This window comes from Pteropus alecto, unplaced genomic scaffold (genome assembly GCF_000325575.1).
Source record: "Pteropus alecto unplaced genomic scaffold, ASM32557v1 scaffold7, whole genome shotgun sequence".
Taxonomy (NCBI): Eukaryota; Metazoa; Chordata; class Mammalia; order Chiroptera; family Pteropodidae; genus Pteropus; species Pteropus alecto.
In genome coordinates, this window is record NW_006494614.1 from 13,807,230 (window position 1) to 13,832,654 (window position 25,425).

General features: G+C 33.9%; 1 protein-coding gene across 4 annotated transcripts in view; it reads right to left on the reverse strand.

Moving 5' to 3' along the window:
- DOPEY1 (dopey family member 1) overlaps nt 1–25,425 on the reverse strand; it is an 84,485-nt gene that overhangs the window by 21,966 nt on the left and 37,094 nt on the right. For all 4 annotated transcript variants that reach the window (XM_006926352.3, XM_015600377.2, XM_006926353.3 and 1 more), the window contains 12 exons: nt 25,103–25,222; nt 23,281–23,395; nt 22,327–22,560; nt 14,231–14,852; nt 13,341–13,615; nt 12,044–12,196; nt 10,346–10,446; nt 8,710–8,972; nt 5,043–7,023; nt 4,097–4,208; nt 3,805–3,987; nt 1,850–1,975 (listed from right to left, as the gene is read on the reverse strand). In XM_006926352.3, coding sequence (XP_006926414.2) covers nt 1,850–1,975; nt 3,805–3,987; nt 4,097–4,208; nt 5,043–7,023; nt 8,710–8,972; nt 10,346–10,446; nt 12,044–12,196; nt 13,341–13,615; nt 14,231–14,852; nt 22,327–22,560; nt 23,281–23,395; nt 25,103–25,222 — 4,285 coding nt within the window. The remainder of the gene's footprint in view (nt 1–1,849; nt 1,976–3,804; nt 3,988–4,096; nt 4,209–5,042; nt 7,024–8,709; nt 8,973–10,345; nt 10,447–12,043; nt 12,197–13,340; nt 13,616–14,230; nt 14,853–22,326; nt 22,561–23,280; nt 23,396–25,102; nt 25,223–25,425) is intronic.

Genomic DNA, 25,425 nt, shown 5'->3' on the forward strand with positions numbered 1-25,425 from the left:
TAGCAGGAGCTCCTTCCCCTCTTGCAGACACTTAGATATCAGCTTTCTCTACTAAGTCAGTTACAACTCAGACATGTCTTTTTCATCCTGCAAAATTTTGTTGACATTAATTTTTCTTTGGTCATCTTTCCTAATTTTTTCGTTATTGTGGGCTTTTGTAATTCTCTTACTCTTATTCTCTTACTCTTATTTTTGAGAAAGAGAGCAGAGAAAAACGCATGTATTCAATATGTCATCCTAAACCACGTGTCCTTGGTTGCTTTTATATAGTCCAGGATTTCAAGTGTCCAATGTAATATCTACTACTGAATCCTCGTATGTAAAATAATGTCATTACTTTAGAAATGTCAGCATATATGTAATGTGAAATGAGCACAAAAATAACAGATCAGAAATCTTCAGCTAGACCAATCATCTATCTTACATGAATGTAAATTTAACAGCCATAATATTCTAATGAGTCACTATTTACTTCTAATAGTAATATAGAAAATTTTTATCAAGCTTTCAAAGTCAAAACCAATATATGAATTACATTTAGAAACAAAATGTTTAAGCTATTATGTCATAATGAAAAACTAGTCAAGATGAAACCTTTCCATACCTTGCTTTGTACCCTGAATAACTAGAATTTAAAAAAAACCACACTGAAATGAGAGTAGGCAGTACTATGTATAGAAACAATACAAGACAGTTTAGCATTCATTTAACTGCACTGTAAGAAAACTGGAGCGTGATCACTTTGCTTCGGCTATTCTGACATCTGTTAGCTAGTATGTACTTCTGGTGTGTATCTGGAAGGACATTTACTGCTCTGGATCTAATTGCATTTATTTATCAATAAGTGCCAGTAAATGGAAATTACATTATATTTGACTATTTTCCCAATGAAAGAACAAATTAGTCTGTAAAACCTAACTACCTGTTTAACCTAGTCATGTTTAGACTAGTCATGTGCCTATATATGTGTCACATAACCTGGCTCATGCTACCTGTTTTTCCATCTAAATCTTTCGATTCATGCTACCTGATTAACTGGACATGGATTTTAGGCCCATTGGAAGACTCTTCCCAGTGACCATGCATTCCCCAAATGCTGTTCCAGTTCTCTTTATTGATACTAATGCCTTTGAATTGCATCAGCATTTCCTATTGGAAAATACATTTGTTCCGGGAAAACATTTGCCATTCCTGAATAATAATTTCCAAATGTCTTTAATCCAAAGAAAAAGATTTAAAGTGGATTTCTCTTTCGTGAACACAACTGAATAAAAATGATGTGCTTGTCTTAGGGATAAATTACTTAACCGTCCCTTGATCTGTTTATGTATAAGAATGCTTTTTAAAGCACATATTTTGTTTTAAATGACACACAAACTGAAAGCATTAATACAATTTAAGAGTAAAAAAAACACACACTATACTATATTACCATTTATATTTAAATACAGCTACAGTTTTAATATAATACTATTTTTTTTTGCATAAAATAACACCTTTTATACTTATTCAAGAAATTTAGGCAACAAGTCATTATCTAAACCTGTAGACACACTGTTGCTTTTCTACTTACCCACCTCGTCCCAGCCCCATCACAATTAATGGAGAGTTGAAAACTAGCATGTATAGCAGGTCCTCAAATAACATCATTTTATTTGTATAATATTGATGAGACTCTGTAGGAACTTAACTCTTGTTTATATTAATTCCTCTATGGTAAAACTGGTTTTATTATATGTTGTTCCATCACAGTTCCAAGAACCCATTGTTAACATTAAGTGAGGATTAAAACTCACCAAATACTTACCAAATGAAAAAACAAAAAAGTACCAAATGGTTAAATACATACCTTGGTCCTGTTGCTGGTTTTGTTCTGTTTTCTTTCATTCCATACAAATGCAATGGCAGCCATAAAATGAACACCATGATTCATTGAAATGGGGCCTAGTAATTCAAGGATCTGCTGTCTCAAGTTCTAAAACAATTTAAACAAATGACAAGTGAATTAAAAAGCATTAATAATTAAACTATAGTTTTAATTTTTAGTTTTTTAGTTTTTCTTGAAATAATATATAGTACTTATACGCTTTACTACCTAAATAACAGTAAACTTTAATCATGTTAAGAGATGCAACCATGGTCATTAGCATTCCAAAAAAAAAAAAAAAAAGCCTATGAAATGACAATAACCAATCAGCCAATGCAAGAGTCTAATCAGTGTGATAATAGAAAAATACAATATAGTTGTATTTTTGAACAATGAGGGTTTGAACTGCAAGGGCCCACTTATATGCAGACTTTTTCCAATAAATACCTGTATAGTTTTTCACCTATGGTTGGGAGTCTACTGATGTGGAGACTGACTCATGCATTGATCTATACTATTTTAACACAGGGAATCTGAGGGTATCCTCAGATTTTGATATCGACGGGGGGTCCTGGAACTAATCCCCTATGGATACTGAAAAACAACTTAAGTTTTGGGGAAGTCAAAAGTTATACATGGATTTTCAATTGCACAGGGCGTCAGCACCCCAACCCTTGCATTGTTCAAGGATCAACTGTATATGAAATTTAATTACATTCGATATAGATTTTTACAAAAGGGCTCGAGAGGAGAGGTTTTACATTTAAGTAAAATTGAACAAAAAAAAGGGCAAAGTTTAATCTAAGCATCATTACTTAAGACAAAATTTTCTAATGGTTATAACTGTTCCCCTTCCTCCAATTCCAGATGTGTTCCTATGACTCACAAATCTAGGAAGTCAGGTCAAGAGACGTCAATTTGATAACTGACATAGCATAACACACTTTTAAACATTAATATGATTTTCTTCTAAAGTAAAAAATTTGGAAAATATTTGGGTATAGAGAAGAAAAACTTTTTTAAAAATAATCATTAATCCCAACATTGAGATGATCACTATTAACACATGAAATTTTTTTATTCCTTTTTCCGCAGAGAAATTCATTTTATATAATTGGAAATATAATATTTGTTCAATTATGTACCATCTCTGTTTCACTAAATTTTTAAGTTTTTTTCAACCACTAAGAATTCTTCAAATTCATGATTTTAGTGGCTACATACTGTAGCACTGACAGGATAATTTATTTAACCATTTCATTATTTATTGTTTAGGATCTCTCTTTGCCATTAAATAAGGCTATAATAAACATCTTATAAATATATCTTTGCATAATTTTGATTACCTTAGAAATCATTACTAGGTCAAAAACTATAAAACTTTTAAAGCTCTTTGCACATATTGCTAAATTGTTTTCCAGAAGGGTTTGCATATAAAATGTCAACTTAAAATGTCCTAAAAAGAAAAAAAAAAAGGAACAAAGTTGCAACGTGTATGAATAAACCTCAAAGACATTATGTCACATGAAAGAAGCTAGATACAAAAAACCAAATAAAGTATGATTCCATTTATATGGAGGGCTCTGAAAAGAAAACAGATTAATGGTTGAGTGGGATAAGGAATGGGAACAAGGAGTGACTGCAAATGGATATGAGGAATCTTTGCAGTGGTAATAAGACATGTTCAAAAATTAAATTGTTGTGATAGTTTCACTACTCTGTAAGTTCTTAAAACCATCATTGTATTCTATATACTGTAAACAGGTAATTTTTATGATATGTTACATCTCAATAAAAGTTAAAAATTATTTGATAATTAATTACTCAATCTATTAGAGTGCCATAAATACTCAAATTATTCACGAATTCTGAACAAAATCTTCAGGAAAGTGCTTGAATAGACTCTTGAACTCTGGAGGAAGTATGAATTATCTAACCTTTGTGGCTCCAAGATTAATTGTGGTAACAGATGCAGATGCAGCAACAATCATCTTTTCTGAAGAATCAGCCTGCTGCAGTATACTCCAAAGCAGTGTCACAGAGGACATGATCATATGAAGGATTGAGAGGATTCCACTGCGGGCTTCAAACAAGTGTTTTTGGTCTACATTGACCAAAAGCTATTAAAGTTGGGGGGGAAAAAACATATCACTTACTGAGCTTTACAAATGGGGCCTCATTAAATCTCAGAGTCTTTCAAAAAAAAGTCATATATTTGTGCAGACTTACTTGGTGATACTGTGTAGTAGGATCCAACAAACAGTAATGGATAATGGCTGTGATCCCTTCTAAAAGCATAAGAATCATATCTGGTGGAATAATTGACGCCATCCACAAAGGCCTGAAATAAAATGCATTCATTTGAATACAAGTTCTGAGAAAGAAAAGTTCATGTTTTATATGTCTTATCAATAGTGAATGTCCAGCACATGCTACATACACTGTAAGTGCTCAATAAATATTACATAAGTAAATGACTAAAAGAATAAATTAGGGGCTTTTATATCCTAATCTATAAAATAAGTGAGTCACATTAAATGTACTAACATTCTTTTTGGCTAAAAAATTCTATACAAACAACTATAGCCAGTAAATCTCTAGCAACTGTGTAGGTATACCAATATTAAATGTTATAGGCAATTTTCTTATATTTTCCATGTAGTAGTTGAGATAATTCAGGAAATAAACCAGAACTAGTCTAGTAAACACATGGATGATTCTTGACGGATTAATTTTAAACATGGCCTGGGAATACGGATGAAATTCTCCTCCAAAACAAGAAATAAAATCAGATGGGAAAATATTTGTAATTTTAAGTTAATTTTAATGTGAAATCAATTTGTATTTAGATAATATATCGGATAAGACTAGAGAAACCCTCTGCTGAGCTATTACTTTTGCCAGCTTAATCAAGAAGAACATAATTAATTTCAGCTCTTAGGAGAAAAAAAGGGTCTGTTTAAATATTCCTTCCTTTTTCCAATCTTGATTCTTTCATTGCTACCCTTTCTCAAGCTGAATTTTCTTCTTTGTGAAACTAACCTATTTGTAACCTAATACTAATTTATTTACTCAAATTGTGACTAACTTTATGGATGTCTAAGCAGTCTTATATGTGAAAAAAGTCAATGATAACAAAGTTAAAATGATAACAAAGTTAAAAATCAGTCCTTACCTACTATCGGATAATCCTGTTTCATATTTATACTGCTGAATTAGATTATCTAAATTTCTGCAAAGTTGTAGTGTCACAGAAACAACCACTCTCTGTAGAACTTTTCCCATGTAAGGCAGAGTAGATGTGATTAAACCAATCCATTGTGGGTGCATCTTACAAGCACAGTGTTGATGTAAAGCCCGTATCACCGCACAAAGGAACATGCCTTGACATGTGATTGGCTGAGCATGCAAATACTGAAGAGAAGTCATGGGCTGATGGGGACTGATGTGCTCCAGATCAGATACAACAAAATCAAAACCTGTTTCATTCTCTTCAGGGATAGTCATTACTCGGTGTTCTAGAACAATGAGTCTCTGAAGAACTTTAAGAAGTTGTGACTGGAGTGTGCTGCCATTGTCAAATTCATCTTCTGAGAAGTTGATAAGGCTGTCCTCTGAGAAACCTTCTTCAACAGCAAACATGTTCTTACCTGATATTTTTTCACTATGCCATTTCTGTGCACTAAAGATAGATGACAGCAGACAGTGAAGAATTACTTTCTGAACTTTGCACTTAGATAACATATCAGAGATAAAACTAGGGAAGCCCTTTGCTGAGCTTTCTATTACTTTTGCTAGCTCGCTAAAGAGAAGTGTCAAAATTTCTATGCTCATCATCTGCATGTTTCGATTGCCTATTAAATCTTGTGCAGTCACCTTGACATGAGTTGGGTAATGGCTACGCATGTAATATAAGCAGAGGGAAATAAGAATTTCTATGTACATAGAACTCCGGAAGTTATGATTTGAGTCCACTGGAATGTGACTATAGAAGTCTTTGCCCATGACAGAAATCCGATGTCTGGCCAAGAGATTCTGAAGCAGAGACAACTGAGGGGTATACACATTATTTACACTAGTGGTTGAAATGGCATTTACAAAAGCAATAGGGTTAGTTTTCAAGATGGCTTTGATGGCAGAAAAAGCATAAAGAGTTCTTGACGAATCATACAACTGGAGATACAGAAGCACATGTTGATAGAGAGGATGGATGTTGAAATTGGGAGATTTCCGTGATCCTGGAGAACCCATGTCACTCTCAATTTCAGAAATTTCTCCCTCTCCACAGCTATACCAGTTCTCTAAATCCAGACCATCACTAAAGAATACATTGGTTTGTTTAAGTTTTTCATTTGAAGTCTTTTTCTTGTCATCATCCTTTTTTCTGGCAAGTTTTACTTTAGGTTTTGCTCCTGGTTGTTTACCTGACTCCTTAACAATTGTTTCTTTCTCTGACATCTTTTCTGATAATTTTTCTTTGAAGCTGAACTGAATACTACTGTGACTCCTCTGTCTAGATTTGGTTTCTGTGGAAGCAACAGAAGGATCATGAAGAGTCTGTGCGGTTCCTGAAATACAAGGTGAGGAGCTATTTCTGGAGATTCCATTTGCCGCACACTCATGGCTTTCCTCTACAGACACAGGCAGAAACTGAGAACTTTCATTGCTCAGCAAAGTACTCTGATTCTGCTGAGTGGACTGATCTTTAATCTCCTCGCCTGGATCTATATCACTGTGCTTTGAGTGCAGAGCTTCAATTTCTAACTGAGATGTAACTGATGCCAATTCTGCTTCGAGTCCACTTACGACTTTACATATCAGGTCAAACACCACCTGCTTAACATCATCATCTGGGGAGTTAGCATTTGGCATTTGAGAATCTTCTTGGATATTCACATTTTCAGGATCAACTTCGTAACTCAAGTTGTCCCCAGCAGAGGACTGTGAACATCCAGAGTCAGAACTCTGAAGTATTTCTATCTGTTGGTCTGGAAGATCAAAATCAGATACAACCATTGGAATTGTCTCACTGCTGGTACTTAGAAGGGAAAGTCTGTCACTCAATGGATTAACAGTGAGACTGAAGTTCTCTATTTCGTCCATGGTAAGTGGCTTTTCACCATTTCCTTTAGATGCAACAAGTTGTACTTGGCTTACTGGCATATGAAAAAAACAGTAAAGACGGAAAAATATAAAATATGTTAAATAAAATATAGAAATGTAGACTGAACTCAAGATTTTTAATCATTAGTCTCAAAACCAACTTACATTTACCTACTAAAATCATATTTTATTACTATATAAACTTTTAATTTAGAATATTATATAGATAACTATTAACTAAAGTTTATTTAATAAAGACGATTCAATAACAGGCCTGTTATTCGGTTGAATTAAACAGAACAGCACACTTAACGCAGAAAAAAAAAAGAAAAACTTGCCCTTATACCCAAATAAGATATGCTTTTTACTGCAGTTCAAAATTTGTGTTTTTTTCCCTCCCTATGGAAGGGGAACAAATAATTAAAAATTTGTTTTTTCCCCTCCCCTCTACTTCTTTTTACTTATGCTGTTTCTCAGAATTCAAATAGTTTAGTATATAGTTAATGTATAAGTACATTACCTCCTTGATTTTAATAAAATGCAACAAATATTTAAGAATTATCTGAGTAAGGCCCTAAACCAGTAGACAATGAGGGTGAGAGAAGGGAAGCACATCACTGTTCCCTCTAAAGAGTTTAAAACTAGCAAGGGATCATAAATACATTTATCAATTTCTATATTTTTGGGGGACATACTCCATTGATGGCATTCTTTTAGGAAGGGTGAAAGCCTTAGTTCCATATGAGTGATACTAACTAAATGCTGTCAAATTCAGTGAAAGTATCATGATATCATGAGGTATGAGAATGATTTCAGAGGAGAGGTGAGAATTCAGCAGATAGGCAGGAATTGCAGCAGGTAAAATAACACAAAGAAGTTCTGACAATAAGCAGAGTAGAGCATGTTCTTAGAAAGTTCAGGGGAAGCAGGTAGAAAGGAAGCTAGAGAAAGAAACCAAATCTCTGTAGAAACACACTAAAGATGAAGTGGGAGTGTGACGATTTAGTTCCAGCTTGCGTCACTTAACAGCTGTGGACCTTTGAGAAAGCACAGCCTTCTAAAAATCAAACCCCTGCTCGGTAAAATTACCTTTTTTTACTGACTTCACAGGATTATTTGTTAAGAGATACAAAGGAGATATGTGAGATACTTTTGTTCCTGAAGTATAATAAATTAATCTAATATAAGGGGCCATTATCACCGAATTATAGAGGGCATCACTCGATAGTTTGTAAAGTGTAGACTTCATAGTAATACAGCATTTATCAAACACTTATAACATGCCAGCCACTTCACTGAACACGTCACAAACATGACTTGAAAAGTGGGTTATTATTCCCACTTTTGAATAATGACTCATGAAATATAAATATGCATTATAAGCTTACTATAAATTCCTAGTGAACTATCTATAGAGCCTTGCAAGACCAAGATTGCTAAATAAAACCTAAAGGTATTTCGATCAAAATTAAAGAATGTCTCTGCCCAGAGTTGTGCTGATTCCTCCCCTGAAAGAGTTAGCTGATAAGACAGATTCAAATCCTCTAAGATGGTCATTGATGAAGCACATTCTGACATGGCTCACATGAGCATTACTAGTGCATGCAAAAGGGAGAAAATAAGTCCATGGAGAAAACCTCACATTCAATTATCTCGCCAATCACTGTTTTGTTCACCACTCACTTCATTTCAATAACTTAATTCTAAATAAAGCTGTTCTACTTTCGTGTGATATTCACCATTGCTGCATGCAAAATTTTGCATGAAATGCTGCTTGTCACTCTCTTCTCCAGGATAACAAGAAGCTTTATTCCAATAACGTTCTGCTTGTACACGCTGCACTGAAACCCTCTGAGTTTTTGGATGAAGCAGGAGCAATAGCAATGGTTCCAAAACTCTTGCGATATCATGTCTTTGTAGGACTTGGTTCAGCCAAGCTTGTCCCACAGAGCTGGTAGACCCATCGAGACTGTTAAGGCTATCCAGCATGATAAACAGTGACCTACAATAAAAACAAATAATTAAAGAACACCTACTTGTAACACTGTAATTTTTCTAAAATTGACATAAATTGTGTTTATTTTGAATTAACTATTTTAAACTAATCATACTTCAGGATAATTTTTGACCACAGCATTTTAATAATCCCTACAGTCTCAGGAGATAGAATAAGAAAGGAGAAAACAATCTTTTCTCTTTTTGTATGTACTGTTTTTTGAAATTTCACAAGCATACATTATTCTTATAAGATAAATACTAAAGAATAGAGAAAAACTTAGAAAATTAGTCTTGTTTTAGCAACATACTCTGTTCTTATCACCAAATACTAACCCCGCCCCTGCAAGGTAAGTCAATACTGTACTGGTCCATGCTCCTCTGCTCCCATTCTCTTTATGAATCAAAACTATGTGCTTAATTCAAGGAAAGACCTTCTGTGAAAGGTATGAAAGTGTGGTTTGGAATCAGAAAACCCAAGATTCAAATCTGGGCCATATACTTTATCTCATGTGTAGTCTTGGGCAAGTCACTTAACTTCTCTGGGCCTTCACTGTCTCACTTGTACAATGAGAAAAGGTGGCTGTCAAATTAAAGATGGTATTTGTAAAGTGCCTAGGGCCTAATTCTTGTAGGGGTTTGACAGCAGATTATTTCAAGATGGTGAAGCTGCTTAAAGATCACCAGCTGAAATAACCAGTAGAGCACACATCTGATCCTAAGCTGAGCTTTAAGCACAATTAGATTTGCGGGCCATCTCTATAAAACCTGCTGATTGAGGCTGCTATCTTATGCCAATGTATGAATTTATCTATAAGTGGAACTCCTTAGAAGTTAATGTAAATCTCAGACAAGTCATCAAAGTAGCCTAGACAAATAGCAAAATCGCTCTCAGACAGCTACAGGCTCTCTGAATCCTTGGAAGACATTTGTCAGTATTTTAGCTTTAGATTTTACTAAGTCCAGTTCAGGCAGAAGATTGACAACAATTGCTAGAGAAACACTTATACAGTCTACTGTTTATATGCAATTTCACTGAATGTGAATAGATTCAAGAGGCTGTATTCATTCCTGTAACCCTGACACCTAGAATGGCACCTGCCACATTGTAGGGACTTGATAACTGTCCAGTGAAAGGAAGGGTCCTGGGTTCTACAAATCTAGAAAAGGAAAAGGGAAAATCTGGCAGATAAATAAAATCTGGTGCCTAAATAAAAATGCCATACATTTTAACATAGCTTAGGTTTTTAATAATTTATAAGTTCCATTTATAAAATCTATAAATTGCTATTGCCTACACCTGCCAAACTAATCAAAAGATTCAAGAAAAGAGACATTAAGGTATCTGACTGTAAAATCTGAATATAAAAAGTAACCAACCTGTCAAAAGAACGTGCAAAAGATGAAGACTTATTTATATGGAGGTCCCTTGTTAGATGCCAAAGAACTGCAAACTTTGCATGTGCTTCCATCCTTATTTTCTGAGGAGGAATATGGGAGATTAAATTATTTTGTCCTTTGAAGATATTAAGTGATTTTAGCAAAATCAAAGTAACTATTTCATAGAGACTATTGCATTCAATGTTTCCGGTACACCAATACACACTGCAATAAACTTAATTTTTTTTTTTTGGAAGTAGAAACCTAGAAAATAATATATACGAAACATTAAACCTAAAGAATCATCTCACACTGCCTCATAAATAATTATTATTTTGTTTAGACTAGGTAATCAGTTTACTAGATTATACTGTATAATAATAGGTGATGAGCTAATAATGTGCATGTCATTATGATCATATGTTGAGTATAGGAAGCACTTATCCCATTTTAATACAAATATTTGGTAGTCAAAGTTGATTTTATTGTACTATATAATTTATTTTGCTCCCAGAAATTATATATTAATCCCAAATGAACTTATCATCACTTACGAAGCTGGTTTATAATAAACCAAGTAGAAATTGTGATATTATAAAAATGTTTATAGTCTTTCTCTAGCACTTGTAGTATCCTTCAAGTAAAAGCTACCCCAAATCAGGAGTTGCAACTGTCTAAATTGCTTGTGACAGGTCAGAGAAGTGCTTGCTTTTTCCGTGGGCTTAATAAATGCTGTGTTTGTATATCAGCTAATACAAACATGTAAAAATAAAAGTAAGCAATAACAGGTATTTTAACTTTTTTCATGGATGGTGAGTATCTTTATTAAGAATTTAGTGTTTCTTTACAAGTGAAAGTTACACAAGAAAACAGGTATATAATTTGTCCTAAATTTATACTTAATTTAATAAAAATTGTTAAATTAAAATATAAGAACTTTATTTAAAATTTTATTTCTAAACAGTTGTGAAAGAATGTGTTGAAGCTGGAATAGAATTTTAACATTTTCCTGGGAATAAACTTTTAATTCTTCTCATTTACTCCCTCGTTTCCCACTTCACCACCTTGCCAAATGTTTCATTTATTGAACACAAAGCCTTTTTGAATATGATCCATTCAAACTCACCTGTGTGAAGTTTTTTTTTTTTTTTAATTAGGGCAATCCACTTCTTCTCAGGCTCACCTGTAGCTCAGACACCTTTACTCTAACTGATTTATGTATCACTTCCTATACGTTAAAATACAAAATCCTTATTTTGTATATTTAATATAATGAAAATAATATAATCTCACATATTAGCATTCTATAGCTCATAAATATAACATATTATTTCGTTTCCCATATATTAATGTATCCTTCAGTTCCATAACTGAGGCCACTGATTCCTCTTTAAATGACCCAAGAATTTGGACCAGCAACTTTAAACATTACTACCCATAACTGGTGTCCTGAACCAAGAAATAAACCCAGTATTTGATTTTGGATTACCTGATTTTTCATATTACTGATGCCTTTGTAAGGAACTTTCCTCAGAAAAGAACAGAACACATTTATTTTAAAGATATTAAGATCGCTCTGAATGAAGCTAATATCTCTTATTCAGATACTAGCTGCGGTAATTTTCCTAGTTTCCTTAATTTGCACTTTGGTTTAATAGGAGTGGGGAATGGACACAGGATAAGAATAGCAGAATTTACCTTATCTTTATGGGTTAACTGCTGACTTATAACATCCTCACAGATGCTAGAAGACGGAACCAAGTTATGTAATTGATAAAACAGTTCCACACTCTTTTGGTGGTGCTGAGGTGTCCTATCTCCTAGCTGGTCCCACAATGTTAAAGCTACATGCTATAGAAAAAGATATAAAAGTGACAGTGTTACAAAACCATAAATAAAAACTTATTAGCAAACATTTCCTTTTGGTACAATCTGACTGCCACAGCTAGAAGGTCTTTAATACTCATCATGCCACCGGAATGAGATTTAAAAGTATACCTTTCCATCAGCCCACTTCTGGTCATCTAGGCCCTTAGAACCTTTTATGATAGTCCTGTAATAGTATTAATTTTAGACATCAGACATGTAAGCACTTTCTGCAGGGCCAAAATAGTCTCCAGTTCACTATTTTAATGACATTTAGTAAAGTCATTAACTAGAATATATTATTCTTAAGAGGACATAATTCCCACATTTAATACACTAAGATTTATAGTTACATATTGCAAAGTGAAATATAATTCATAGTTCAACTATCCAAACTACTTAAGCCATATAAAATAGGTCATATGTATCTCAGCTTCATGTGTTAACATAGCACTTAATGACCTATGACAGCATTAATAAAAATGCAACGGTCTTCAGAGTTTACCATCATATCAACTCTAGTCTAGCAGAAGGAACTATCTGGAGGGGCGCAATGACTTGAAATCAGATTTAAAAATTTTTTATTTTTTATGTATAAAAAAATCTACCTACTTAAGATATAATACAATCCAAATATACTTGATGTTCTTTCTAGTAGAGATTATCTGTACTATTTTGATAGAAATCAAAGACTGTGCTTTTTTTTTATAAATGCCGTTATATATCACAGATGATAATCAGACAATATACAGTCAGAAAAACTTTTCCTGTGAGTTTTGGAGTACTGAAGTTGTAAAAAGCAAAAGTGCCACAACCACTTCATCTGGAAATAAGTTTTATTATGTAAGTGAGCTTTCCTTTCTTTTTTAGCTGAAATTATTTCCTCTGTGGCTCTAGTGCCTTAATATTTGTCTTCTCCTTACCCTAATACTCCCCTCATCCATATCTTTTTTCTCTACACAAAATTGAGGACAAGATAGACAAAGCAGTACAAATCAAATGTGGTATCTTTTTCTCTACAGATTGTCATTAAGGTGTTCAATTAAGCCTGATTATCGTCTTTAACATCTTTGCTACTTAAACTAGGTTAAGTATCATCTTAATTATATATGTATTTCTTAGAATTTACCTTGAAAAATTCAGTCTTCTCAGCTATGTACCTCAAATTGCCCGGAGTGAGGGGAGGTCTAATAACCACAGCTACTCTTCCCTGGTTTGGACTTAAGGGCTGTGCAGGTTCCACGCTGTTGATGTTTTCCCCAGTGACCATGGCCACAGACTGAGTCAATCCCACCAGGTCCATGACAAGTGAAATAGCAACACTCTGTACACTGAAATCACTTGCTTGGCTACAAGCATTCATCAGAGTCTGGAGCCACAGTGGAGGCTGTACATGCTCCCAGTCTGAAATAAAAGACAGAAGCGAACAGAGTTCATCACACTAAACCTCACATATACCCTACCATCCAAGTTAATTTAAAAAAACAAAGTACCTCTACTTAATACTTTTAGGCCTTGATCTGATAATAAACACATGGTTTCTTACCTAGACTGGAGCTTTAAGCAAATAAAGCAGTAACAAAAACTTCATAAATTTTTTTAATATGTATTTTTCTTATGCCAAGTTATACAATCTATTTTCCTATTCTGAAAGACAGTATATTAATGTTTGATTAAACATTATGTAGTACTCAGTACACTATGTGGGTATATATAAAAACTTAAACAAACACATGATACTAGTCATAATAAAGAAACCCAGTGGATCTAAATATTACAATATTTTCCAGAGAAACAAGTTAATTTTCTTAGCTTCTACTCACTTGCAAACTTTGAGACATCAAAATCACAAAATTTCCAACATTATCAATCTCCACAGAGTGACACTATTAATAAAAATCTATAAATTAATTTTAAAATGAACTGCCTAAAAAAATTCCCACTTTTAATGAGTGCTCCTTAAAAAAAAAGCATACTATAGAAAATATTCAAATATACATCAAACAGAAACTACCTTACCGGTCTCTGATTTTTCAGAATGGAGCTCTGAGGTATGGTTCCCCTCAGCAATGTAAACTGGGAAACTTGAGCACTCCAAGAAGAGCTGGCAGGCAGCAAGGAAGGCAGAAAGGTATTCTTTTGAAGTTTTTTGTTTACTTATGTTTCTCTCTTTTACATCTCCGTGTGAATCTCTGTCCCATTTTGAAGTCTGTCCTTGCTCTAGGCTGAGCTCCCCATGATGTTCTGTAGCTAAAGCCTGAGAAAAAGAGTTACTCTGAATGATGTAGAGGTTGATAAGTCTGGTGAGAAACTGCTGGACGTACTCCAAGCAGCACTGCATTGCCGTCTTTTGGGCTGTCTTCCCACTTTGGGGTGCTGTCCCCTGAGTGACTATAGAAGGGGGCTGGATGATGGTTTCCTCAGATCCCACAGTGGAGGCTGTTTCCGTCTCAGAAGACGTGCTACCAATTGGGTTGGTAGCTGCTCCTTGCCCCTCACTCAGTTCTCTGTCAATATCATCAGTTCGGTCTGCTTGATACTGTATAAACTCGGTGAATCCACTCTCTGACGATTGACTACTTGGTGGATTTTCTCCATCTTCAAAAACTTCAGTAGGATTTTCAGAGGAAACTGATGATACCTGGTTGAGATTAAAAGAACAAAAGGCTGAGTAGCTAAATGTATATATTAGGAATTAAAATTTACAAATGGCCACGTTTTGAGAGAAGTCAATTTTAGACTATTCGCAATCTACATATTCAATTGAATCTTATAAGAGTTTCTACAATTGATTTATATATCTATGATAATAAATAGAAAATACTGATATAGTTCTAATGAATATATTAACTAAAGTCATTCACTAAGTAATTATTTTCCACTACATGCATAGTATAAAGTTAGGTTCTCGAGAGCAAAATATATGTACAAATTTCTAGGATCCACATCTTTGCTTTCAAACAACTAATAATTTATTCAATCTACTTTATGAAAACATTTTCCTAATGTCTAAACTGCAATTTTCCTTGTCTAAATACAAGGAATGAAATATGTAAAGTTAAAAAAAAATGACATTTTGAAAACTAGAAATAAACTCTAATAGGTCATCTGTTCAGGAAATGAGTGTAAAATTTCTGCCTGAAATGTGTAAAGCATTATTTAAATGTTTGCTATTAATCTTACAATCTTTCAGCAAAGTTGCTGAACCCACATTGTGTGCCAGACACTGTATTAGGTACTAGGAATAAAAGGAAGAGTTTATAATCTTTAGGACAAGGTAAGAAACAACCTATAAACAAAAAATAAAGCAACTCCTGAAGTAGAGCTGAAATAGATTAACTGTTCCCTCCCTATAATAATCGGACAAGTATAATCATCAAACATATTTTCTGGCTTATGTAAACAAAAATCATACATATGAATTCCTTGGGTGATTGTGCCAGAGCATAATTTGAATTTGAATAAGATCACTAAAGATATACACTAACCGATCTGCTGCCACAAAGCTAAGCCTTACCCAATGTTCCTTGCTTCAGTGAGTCATACCACCATTCATCAAACCAGGGAGACAGAAACCTAAAGGTGATTCTTGGTACCTTCTCTACCTCTCCTCCACACTTCTTCTAAATCCACATCAGCATAGTGGTTAAGGGTGCTGGTCATAAGTCAGCTAAGGCTCTCTACTTACTAGATTGGCAAGTTACTTAACCTCCGAACCTCAGTTTCCTCATCTGTGTAACTGAGATGACAGTAATTCCTACATTTTACAGCTGCTACAAGATTAAGAAAGACAGGATATATAAAGTACTCGGCATAATAAATAACACTTAGCAAACATTTAGTAAATGTTAATGATCACCTTTACCAACCCATGACAACGTCTTACTGATTTTTTTCTCCTAAATACATGGCTAATCCATCTATTAGTCTTACCCTACCATCTTGTTAGCACGTTACCACCACCTCTTACCTACTGCAGGTCTCCCCATATCCATTTTTGCTTCTCAGATCCATACTCTACACTGCAGCCAGAGTAATTTTTCTAATATACAAATCTGATTATATTACTTGCCTTTTTCTCTTGTATGTGCTCCCATTGTTCCTAAGATAAAGAGTAAAAGCCTTAGTATATAGTGAAAAGTCTCTTTAAGACCTGTCTCCTGCCTGCCTCAAGAGCTGCATCTCCCTGTCTGCACTGTGCTCCTATCTGCCTAAGAGCCTTTGTGAATGTTCTTTCCTCTGTCAAGTGCTCTCTTCTTTTTACCTCATCCCTACTTCCAATTCTTCTAGGGTTTCACTCAAATAAGCCTTTCTCAAGAATTTCTTGGCCTCAAATCTAGGTCAGATCACCCCATTTTCCACATTAATCCCACACTATATTTTCCTTTATACATTTATCACGACTATAATTCAATGTACAATTATTTGTTTAAAGTCCGTCTCTTAGAAAGAAAGAGTTTAGAAGAGCAAAGACTATGCCTAATTCACCTCTAGCGCCTGACGCAGCATGAACGTTGAATGAAGAGAGGCTCTTTTCTCTCTTTCAAAGGTAAAAAAACTGAAGCTCAGGGAAGTTAAAAAAAGAAAAAAAAAACTTGTCCAAGTTTATAGCAAATAAGCTTAGTAGTTAGAAGAGCTCAAATGAGGTGATTCTAAACTTCATGCTCTTTTCACCACAGCATATCACTGTATCTGTTAATGGTATGAGAAATTTTCATATTATAATGCCAAAGTCAGATGTGGCTATTAGAATTGAACTTGTCAATTCTTTCCTCTGAAAGTTAACAACCAACTAAAATCTTGTATTTATACACTTTTAGAAAATATTAAATGGTAAAATTGTCATTAGATTATTACTGTAAAGTTATTTCTGTATTGAACTTTTAAATATAAGGATCGTAAAATACTATTACATTAATAGAATTCAACCTACAAATTTAGTTAAACTTGCGTATATTTATAATATTTAGTTGTATGTTCCATATTACAAATAAAATAAAATGTCTTTCTGAAAACAGGTTTTACATGTTTTGGACATTTGGGTATAGAGATCTAATACACTGATTTTACAGAAATGTACTAAGTGCATAGAGACAAAATGAGATTTATAATTTTTTAAAGAACCAGTCCTTCACTTACACTTTCAAAAAAAACACAGAAAATAACCTCAGCTTTCAAATATGATCAATTTTCAGACATCTCAGTGAAGATAATATCATTGTGCTTCAGTAAAAAGTAGGAAAGAAGATATATGTCCTGGGAACATAGAAGAAAACCAGAGAGAGAGGGAAAAGCATACTCTAAGGTTAATGAACCACAGTATTAAAAAAAAAAAAAGTATACTATTTAATTGTATTTCATTTACTGTGAATCTATGTTCCCATTTACCTTACCTGGAACAATAGATAAGTGCCTTCAGATGTTTTCTACTTAGTAAATATTCACATATTTGAATGTTACTGAGAGAATGCTAAATTCTTTTCCCTACTCTCACCTACTCTCACTCATTCAAATAAAAAGCAAAGCTTCAAAAGCAGCTAATATTATTGTAGTTTTAACTTTAAGAAGACCCTAGAGGCATAATGAAGAAAAAACAACACACAAAATGAATTTCCCAGCAACAGAATTGTATCATAACATCACATATAAAAAATAAGCAGGTAGGAAGAAAAGTGATAGAAACTGGTTTTATTTTATGTAGGATAATCCTGGGATACATTTAAATTAAGGATCTGTAATGTTCATTTCATATATGAAGAGCAATATATTTAGAATGACCAAGGAAAAAGTTTTAGGATTAATATTTGATGGAAATAGCTGCATAACATTATCCTGACAATACATTTTGTTAGACAGAAAAACAATAAAAAAGCAACTGAAAAAAAAAAAATAAGGGCAACTATACAAATCCTAGATTTTGGTAACGAATCTTATATGCTAGAAATTTTTGAATCGTTGTTTTAACATAGTGCCACTGTACCTATATAATTCCATTAAATGTTTTCATTAATATTTGCTAAAAATATTTTAATATTACAAAACTGAAAGCTCTTAAATTACTGATTTTTCCATAGGTGCTTAAGTATGCTACTAATGCCAGATTAGAATTATTACAATTCTCTTCAATGTCATAAAATAGCTTTAAGAATCTAGAAGATTGGGGAGAGTAAAAAGATTCTGGATTTTAAGAAGAGCATGTCAAAAATTTAGTGTGTGTGTGTGTGTGTGTGTGTGTGTGTGTGTGTGTAAAGGACCAGTAAAGTTTAGATTATAAACCTACTGTCCAATATAGTATTATTAGCCCATGTGGCTACTGAGTACTTGAAATATGGCTGATCTGATAGAGAAACTAAATTTTTTTTAATTTCAAATGTTTCTGATAAAAATTTAGCATTTGAACAAAGATATGCTGTAAGTGTAACATATACACTGGAATTTTGAAGAAAGTACAAAAAAGAATGTAAAATAGCTAATTTTTTATATTACATCAATTTTATATTGATTACATATTGAAATTATAATAAATTAGCTATAAAGGGCTAAATAAAATATAATTAAAATAATTTTCACCTGTTTCTTTTTACTTTTTAAAAGTGGCTACCGGAAAGTTTAAAATTACATATGCTGCTGACATATTTCTATTGGAAAGTGCTGATATAAACAGTTTAACTGCACTAGAGCCAAAAGCCTACAAGATGGTCCAAATGCTACAACATTTGGATCTAGACAAGATTCACTAATATTTAAATGGTTATATATAAGTGATTTTACTCAGAAACTGTTCTGCTTTGAAGAAATATACAGCTGACCCTTGAACAACATGGGGGCTGGGAAGACTTCAATGCCCCCAAAATCCAACTTTGACTCTCCCAAAACGTAATAGCCTGTTGACCAGAAACATCACCAGTAACAGTCAATTTACACATATTTTATTATATATATTTTATACTGTGTTCTTACAATAAAGCTAGAGAAAAGAAAATGTTTAGAAAAATCATAAGGAGCAAAAAATACATATACAGTACTCTACTGTATTTATTTATACTGTAAGTTTACACTGTCAGTACCTACACAATATTGTGTTACATGACACAAAACACTGTAGATGTTATATATATGATTAATACTAGAGATAAAAAAAGATAATGCTAAAAAATAAATTTACAATTATTTACTGGTATAATGATTCATGCACAGATAACAAAGCAGCAGCAATATTGCTGCTTTATGGTTGCCTACTGTAATCAACACGATTGCTTCATGGTAGCTTAGCTTATACACTACAGAATTGTTATAAAATTTATATGGCATTTAATATTCACATATTCATAATACAGATTTGGAAACACTAACTTTTTAAAAAAACCACTTACCTGTGATGATTGGCTGATCCACAGATTCTTCAATTACAAGAGAGACATATTATACAGTAATGTAATTCTTTGAAAGCAAAGTTATAAAACAGTAAGAAAACTAACACCTTATTAATTTTATATTAAATATAATTTATCTTATGCCTACAGGATGAATACTTAGGCAATGACACAAATTATCTCCATAATGATGACGCATTATCTCCATAATGACACAAAAACATCTCGCACAGTTCTTGCCGTACAGTTATTAAACTTTTTACATTAAGACATACACATACAGAACAGATAAATTAATAATTGTATGGCATGATGATTAGTTTCTATTCGTAAGTGGAAGTGGATCATCATAAAGGACTTCATCATCTTCACATTGAGTAGGCTGAGGAGGAAGAGGAGGGGTTGGTCTTGCTGTCTTAGGGGAGGCAGAGACAGAAGAGGTGAAGAAGGTGGAAGGGGAGGCAGGACAGGCAGGAATACTCAGTATAACTATATGGAAATACATTGTAATTTCTGTCTGACTTCTTTAAAATGTTTATTTCTTTATTTCTTTAAAAATGTTTCTACATGGTACCAATCCCTCTTCCATCATTTGCTTTATTTAGTTTTAAGTGCCTGTATCAAAGAAGGGTCCATGTAATAAGTCAAAAATAGTCTTGAATACTTGGAACCCTTCTGCCAGATTTGTTTTCTGGCACTGCTTCTTCTACATCTTCTTCCTAATTGCCTGGCACCAGTTTGGAAGCACTCAAAAGCACTCATCTTCACCAAGTCATCTTCTGTTAATTCCTCTGTGGTGTCTATTAGATCTTGAATTTCTCCAAGATCTTTATCTTGAAATCCTTCACCCCCTACCTTTTTGCCATATCCACAATCTCTTTCATAACTTCCCTGATTGGCTCTGTTGTAAATCCTGTGAAGTCATATACATTATCTGCACAGTTTTCTCCAGGAATTTACTGTTTGGGCTTGATGGCTTTCACAGATTTTCCCATAATAATGACATCTTCAATGGTGTAATCTTTCCAGACTTTCATGATGTTCTCTCTGTTGGGGTTCTCTTCCATAGCACTGACAATCCTCTCCATAGAGAACTGTGTGTAATGAGCCTTAAAGGTCCTATAGACCCCCTGATCTGGAGGCTTGAATTAGAGAAGTTGTGTTTTGGGTCAAGTAGACCACTTCAAGGCCTTTAACTGACCTTATGGAGTTCTGGGTGACCAGGGCCATTGTCCAACATCAAAAGAACTTTAAAAGGCAGTCCCAGACTGCCTTTACTGGCAAAGTACTTTCTGACTCCAGGGATAAAGCACTGATGGAACCAATCCAAAAAACGGGTTCTCAATGTCCAGGCCTTCTTGTTGTACAACCAAAAAGACTGGCAACTGGCATTTATCTTTTCCCTTCAAAGCTGAGAGGTTAGCAACTTTATGGATAAGGGCAGTTCTGATCATAAACCCGACTGCATTTGCATAAAGAGTAGAGCTAGCCTATCCCTTCCTGCCTTATAGCCTGGCGCTCACATTTCTTCCTTAGTAAAAGATGTCCTTTGTGGTATTTTTTCACCAGAATAGGGCACTTTCATCTCCATTAAAAACCTGTTCAGGCAGATACCCTTTCTCTTCAAACGATTTTCTTAATGGCCTCTGGGAAATCATCTGCTGCCTCTTCGTAGGCAGAGCTGCTTCTCTTGTTACCTTGGCATTTTAAAAAAACAAAGCTCTTTCTAAAATTATCAAACCACCCTTTGCTGGCATTAAATTCTCCAGCTTTAGATCCTTCACTTTCCTTTCACTTTAAGTTGTCACATACATTAGAGCTTGCTTTTCTTATAGCAAACTTACACCCATGTTAAAGCTGCATTTTCAGTATGAGATAAAAAAGTATTTCACAAAAGTGCATGGATTTTGCTCCTGCTGGCAAAGCTGTAGCGACTGCTTCACAGATTTCTTTGTTGTTGTTTAAACAATGGTCCTATGCTGGATTCATTTATCTTGAATGGCTACCACAGCTGCAAACCACAATATACAGTACATATCAAGCAATTCAACTTTTTCTTGTAATGTTCTCTCTCTGCCTCTTGGGAGCACTTCCAGCATAACTAGTGGCATTTCGTATGGGTCTCATGGCGTTATTCGAGGTTTACAGTACTGCACTGAAAACAATGAAAAATATACGAGAATCTTGAGATCACTTTTTACTGCAATATGCAATTTATTGGACAGAGAAATTGCTCATGCAGAGACGGTTAGCATCACATGGCGTTTTAAGTGGATACTTGCAACACTTGAGTTCACTGAAATAGCAATGAGTTGGCTACGAAACTTTACAGTAGTACAGTATTTACTATAGTTAATTTTATGCAGTAATGATTTAATACAGCATCAGTTTACATTTCTCTCCACTATGAATGGTGCCATGTAGATGATCTGCAAGTGTGCTCATAGGTTTTGATAAATTTTAACCTTTTGTAATAGATTTGTGTATGTTTTATAGTAGTAAATGATAAAATAGACTATTATCTATGTATATTTTATGCATTCATGACGTCTTTTTCTTAATTTTTTCACTTCTAAGCTACTTGGCTCATCTGTATTTTCAAATTGTCGCAAATCTCCCCAAATTTTGTATTTATCGAAGAAAATCTGGGTATAAGTGGACCCACGCAGTTCGAATCCATGTTGTTCAAGGGTCTATACCATCTGTAACTTGGTCTATAACAAAATTAATAGCTAACATTACCTTTTTTACTTCCCATTCTTTGACTGAGTTGTTCTGCCCACTTGGAAACTGCAAAACACCTCCAGTGCTGGCCGATAACAGTGGAGGTTGAACTTTGCTAAGAATCTTTGAGCAGAGTCTGAGCGAATCTGTGAGTTCAGACAAGTGCAATGTCTGGAGATGGCTTGTCAGGGCAGAAACCATCCTGAGCAGCAACTGGGGCAAGTGTTCTGTCTGGATTTCAATATAAGTTTCCTGAAAATAGTGAAATGACGAAAGTTTAAACAATGTGTAACCTAAAAGTTATGTTATTTCATTTATACTTAATCTTTATTAAAAAAAGTAATTTTAATCATCTGTAATATTTTATATGTATCAAGCTCTTAATTAACATTGTACGGTCATTTTATTTTTAAGTTATAAAATTTCTATTCTCAAATTCTCAATTTAAGTACTTCAAAGTATATATTATAAAATAATCCCAATTTTATTTGCTATATTACTGAAATTATAAGAAAAGTGAATATAATCATTTAAAAACAAAACAGGCTGAATATCATACCTGACAGAGCACCCTCATACTTCTAGTAGGCTTCAAAATGAGAAAGCAAAGAATTGAGGAGAGAAAAGGGGAAAAGATTTCCAACAGTCTTCATTTAATAGAAAGAATCATCAATGAATATAAATGCAGCATTAGACCATTAAATACTAAACATTTAAGATTTCAGTAACATGCAACTATGAAGTATATTCCATGTATTATATAAGACTTATATATATTTATTGTGTGTGTGTGTGTGTATATATATGTCAGAGGATAAAACATTTGGAGAATTTTATGAAAAAAAGATATGCCAAAAGGGGGAAAAAATCAATATAATTTTAAAGATGAAATTTATTTGAAAATTTGTCTCCAAAATGAAATATTTGAACTACATTAGATTTCCTCAATATTTTTTACCAAGGTGATCTTACCAAAGAAACTATATCCAACAAAAAATCCACCAGTAAGCAGAAATTGGTCAGTTGTAACTCAGATGACTCACTACTATCTCCAGGCCCAATCTGAAGTCGGGCATGCAGTGTTCTCCTAAAAGGACAAAATTCACTTTATCAAGTATATTATCAGGTGAAATGAATATAGGTGACAACACCATCTTTTTAATGAAGGTCAAGTCAACATTGGGACACACACAGTAATGTTCTTGTGATGAAATATATTCTGTTTCCCCAGGACACTACTGTACCTCCATGTGGAAAATCCCTAGGATTCCTAGACTTAACTTCTCCTTATAATTCCCATCCTATAGTTCCAAGTGTTATAGATGGACCTCACTTTTTGGGACTTATTTCCTATTGTTCCCACTACAGATATTATTTCCTAGTTAAAATGGATTATGTGCTGCTTGATTTCTAACCTCAGGGTCTTTGTTTAGAACAACTTGTTCTCCTAGATTGCCCCCCTCCTCCGTCCTCATTCTCTCATGTCCAGAGTACACCCGTTCGTCAGAGTTTGAGATCAAATGTTACCTCCTCCAGGAAGCCTCTTCTGATCCAAGTAGTAGAGATCATTACTCCAACATTCACACCAAAACATATTAATCCTATATACACTGCCCTACACTCTGAAGACACAAAGTTAGGAATATGGTACACTCCCTAACCAGCCAGAAATATAAGCATACAGACAAATAAATGTAACAATGTGACAACACAGGAAAAGTTAATTCTGATGGGAGATTTGAGTGAGTCAAGGAAGGCTACTGAAAGGTGGGTTACATCTGTATAGGACTTTGCCAGATGGGCAAGGGGCAAGAATATTTTAGAAGAAACAGCAGAAGTGAAGGCTCGCAGCATGAAAGTTAATGTGTGTTCAGGGAATAGTTCAGGTTAGCTAAAGGAGGGTGAATGTGTGTGTTTGTGAATGTAGAAATGAAGGCCAGGTGGCAAAAGACACCCCTAATTCCTTGATATTCCTACATTTTAAACTCTCTACAAAGGTTTTATAACTTTTAATTCAATACTAGAAATATACATATGCATGTCTTACTTGTTCCACTACTAAGTCTTTGAAGACAGAGATCATCTATGTGCCTAGCACAGTGCTTTCCAACTGAGTACTCAATATCTGCTGAATCAACAAGCAACTTTCTAAATCATTAAATATACCACATCAGCATTTATATTTTTAAAAGATTTCTAATCCAAAGATCATACATACTATTTGACTATATGCTCCTGAGGCTTGAGAAGTTAATTTGGTTCTGAGGATTTGGGCTAGAATCCAGAGATTCTACTCAGGTTCACTAGTATTCTTGGGTTTTCAGAGAATTTTTTAAGATTTATGTTCTAAGGTGTGGAGGGCTTAAATCACTCACCAGTGACAATATGGCTGGTTCTATTGCTTTAAAAACACAAGTGTGACGCTAAGGGGTTTTTTGTTATTCAAAGTGGGAATCATTTTGGGAATGTGTGCTGAGGCAGTAGCACAAATGTGCTATGTTCTCTGCAACGAAGAAAAACTGGGTTACTATAGATTGAAGAGGAAAAATCTTTCATCTGTGCTGGTGACTGAATTACTCATCTCTAAACTTTTCAATTCTAAGATTATATGATCAATAATTCTATATTCTAGAGTGACAGAGTAGAGCTAGATCATGGTTGTTAGATAATAGTTGTCAGTAGTAGTAGTAGAATGTATAAATAAACATTCTTTTCATTAGACTCAAGAATTTAAAAAAACAAAGGGTGGCTTTGAATGCTATTTAATTAAAATGAACCAAACAGTTCAACATACCTACAACATTCTTCAAACCAACGTGCAACATAATCCCACATATAGTAAGGCTCAAAGGAATTAAAGAGAAGGTTGGCAGTTTTAATCAGTTCTGCTGTTTTCTTATTTTCCCTTAATTTACTAAAAAAGGAAAAGAAAAATAATATCAACAAAAATAAATATTAACTTTATTTTTTCAAATTTAAATTTAAGTACAATATTGTTAGTACAATACTTATCCCTCGACAATTGCTAGAAAACTTGCTAGTGAGAAAATTAGAACAGATTTTTATGTAATGCCACTCTCACATTACTTTGTGTATTTTTCCAAATTTGAGTTTTCA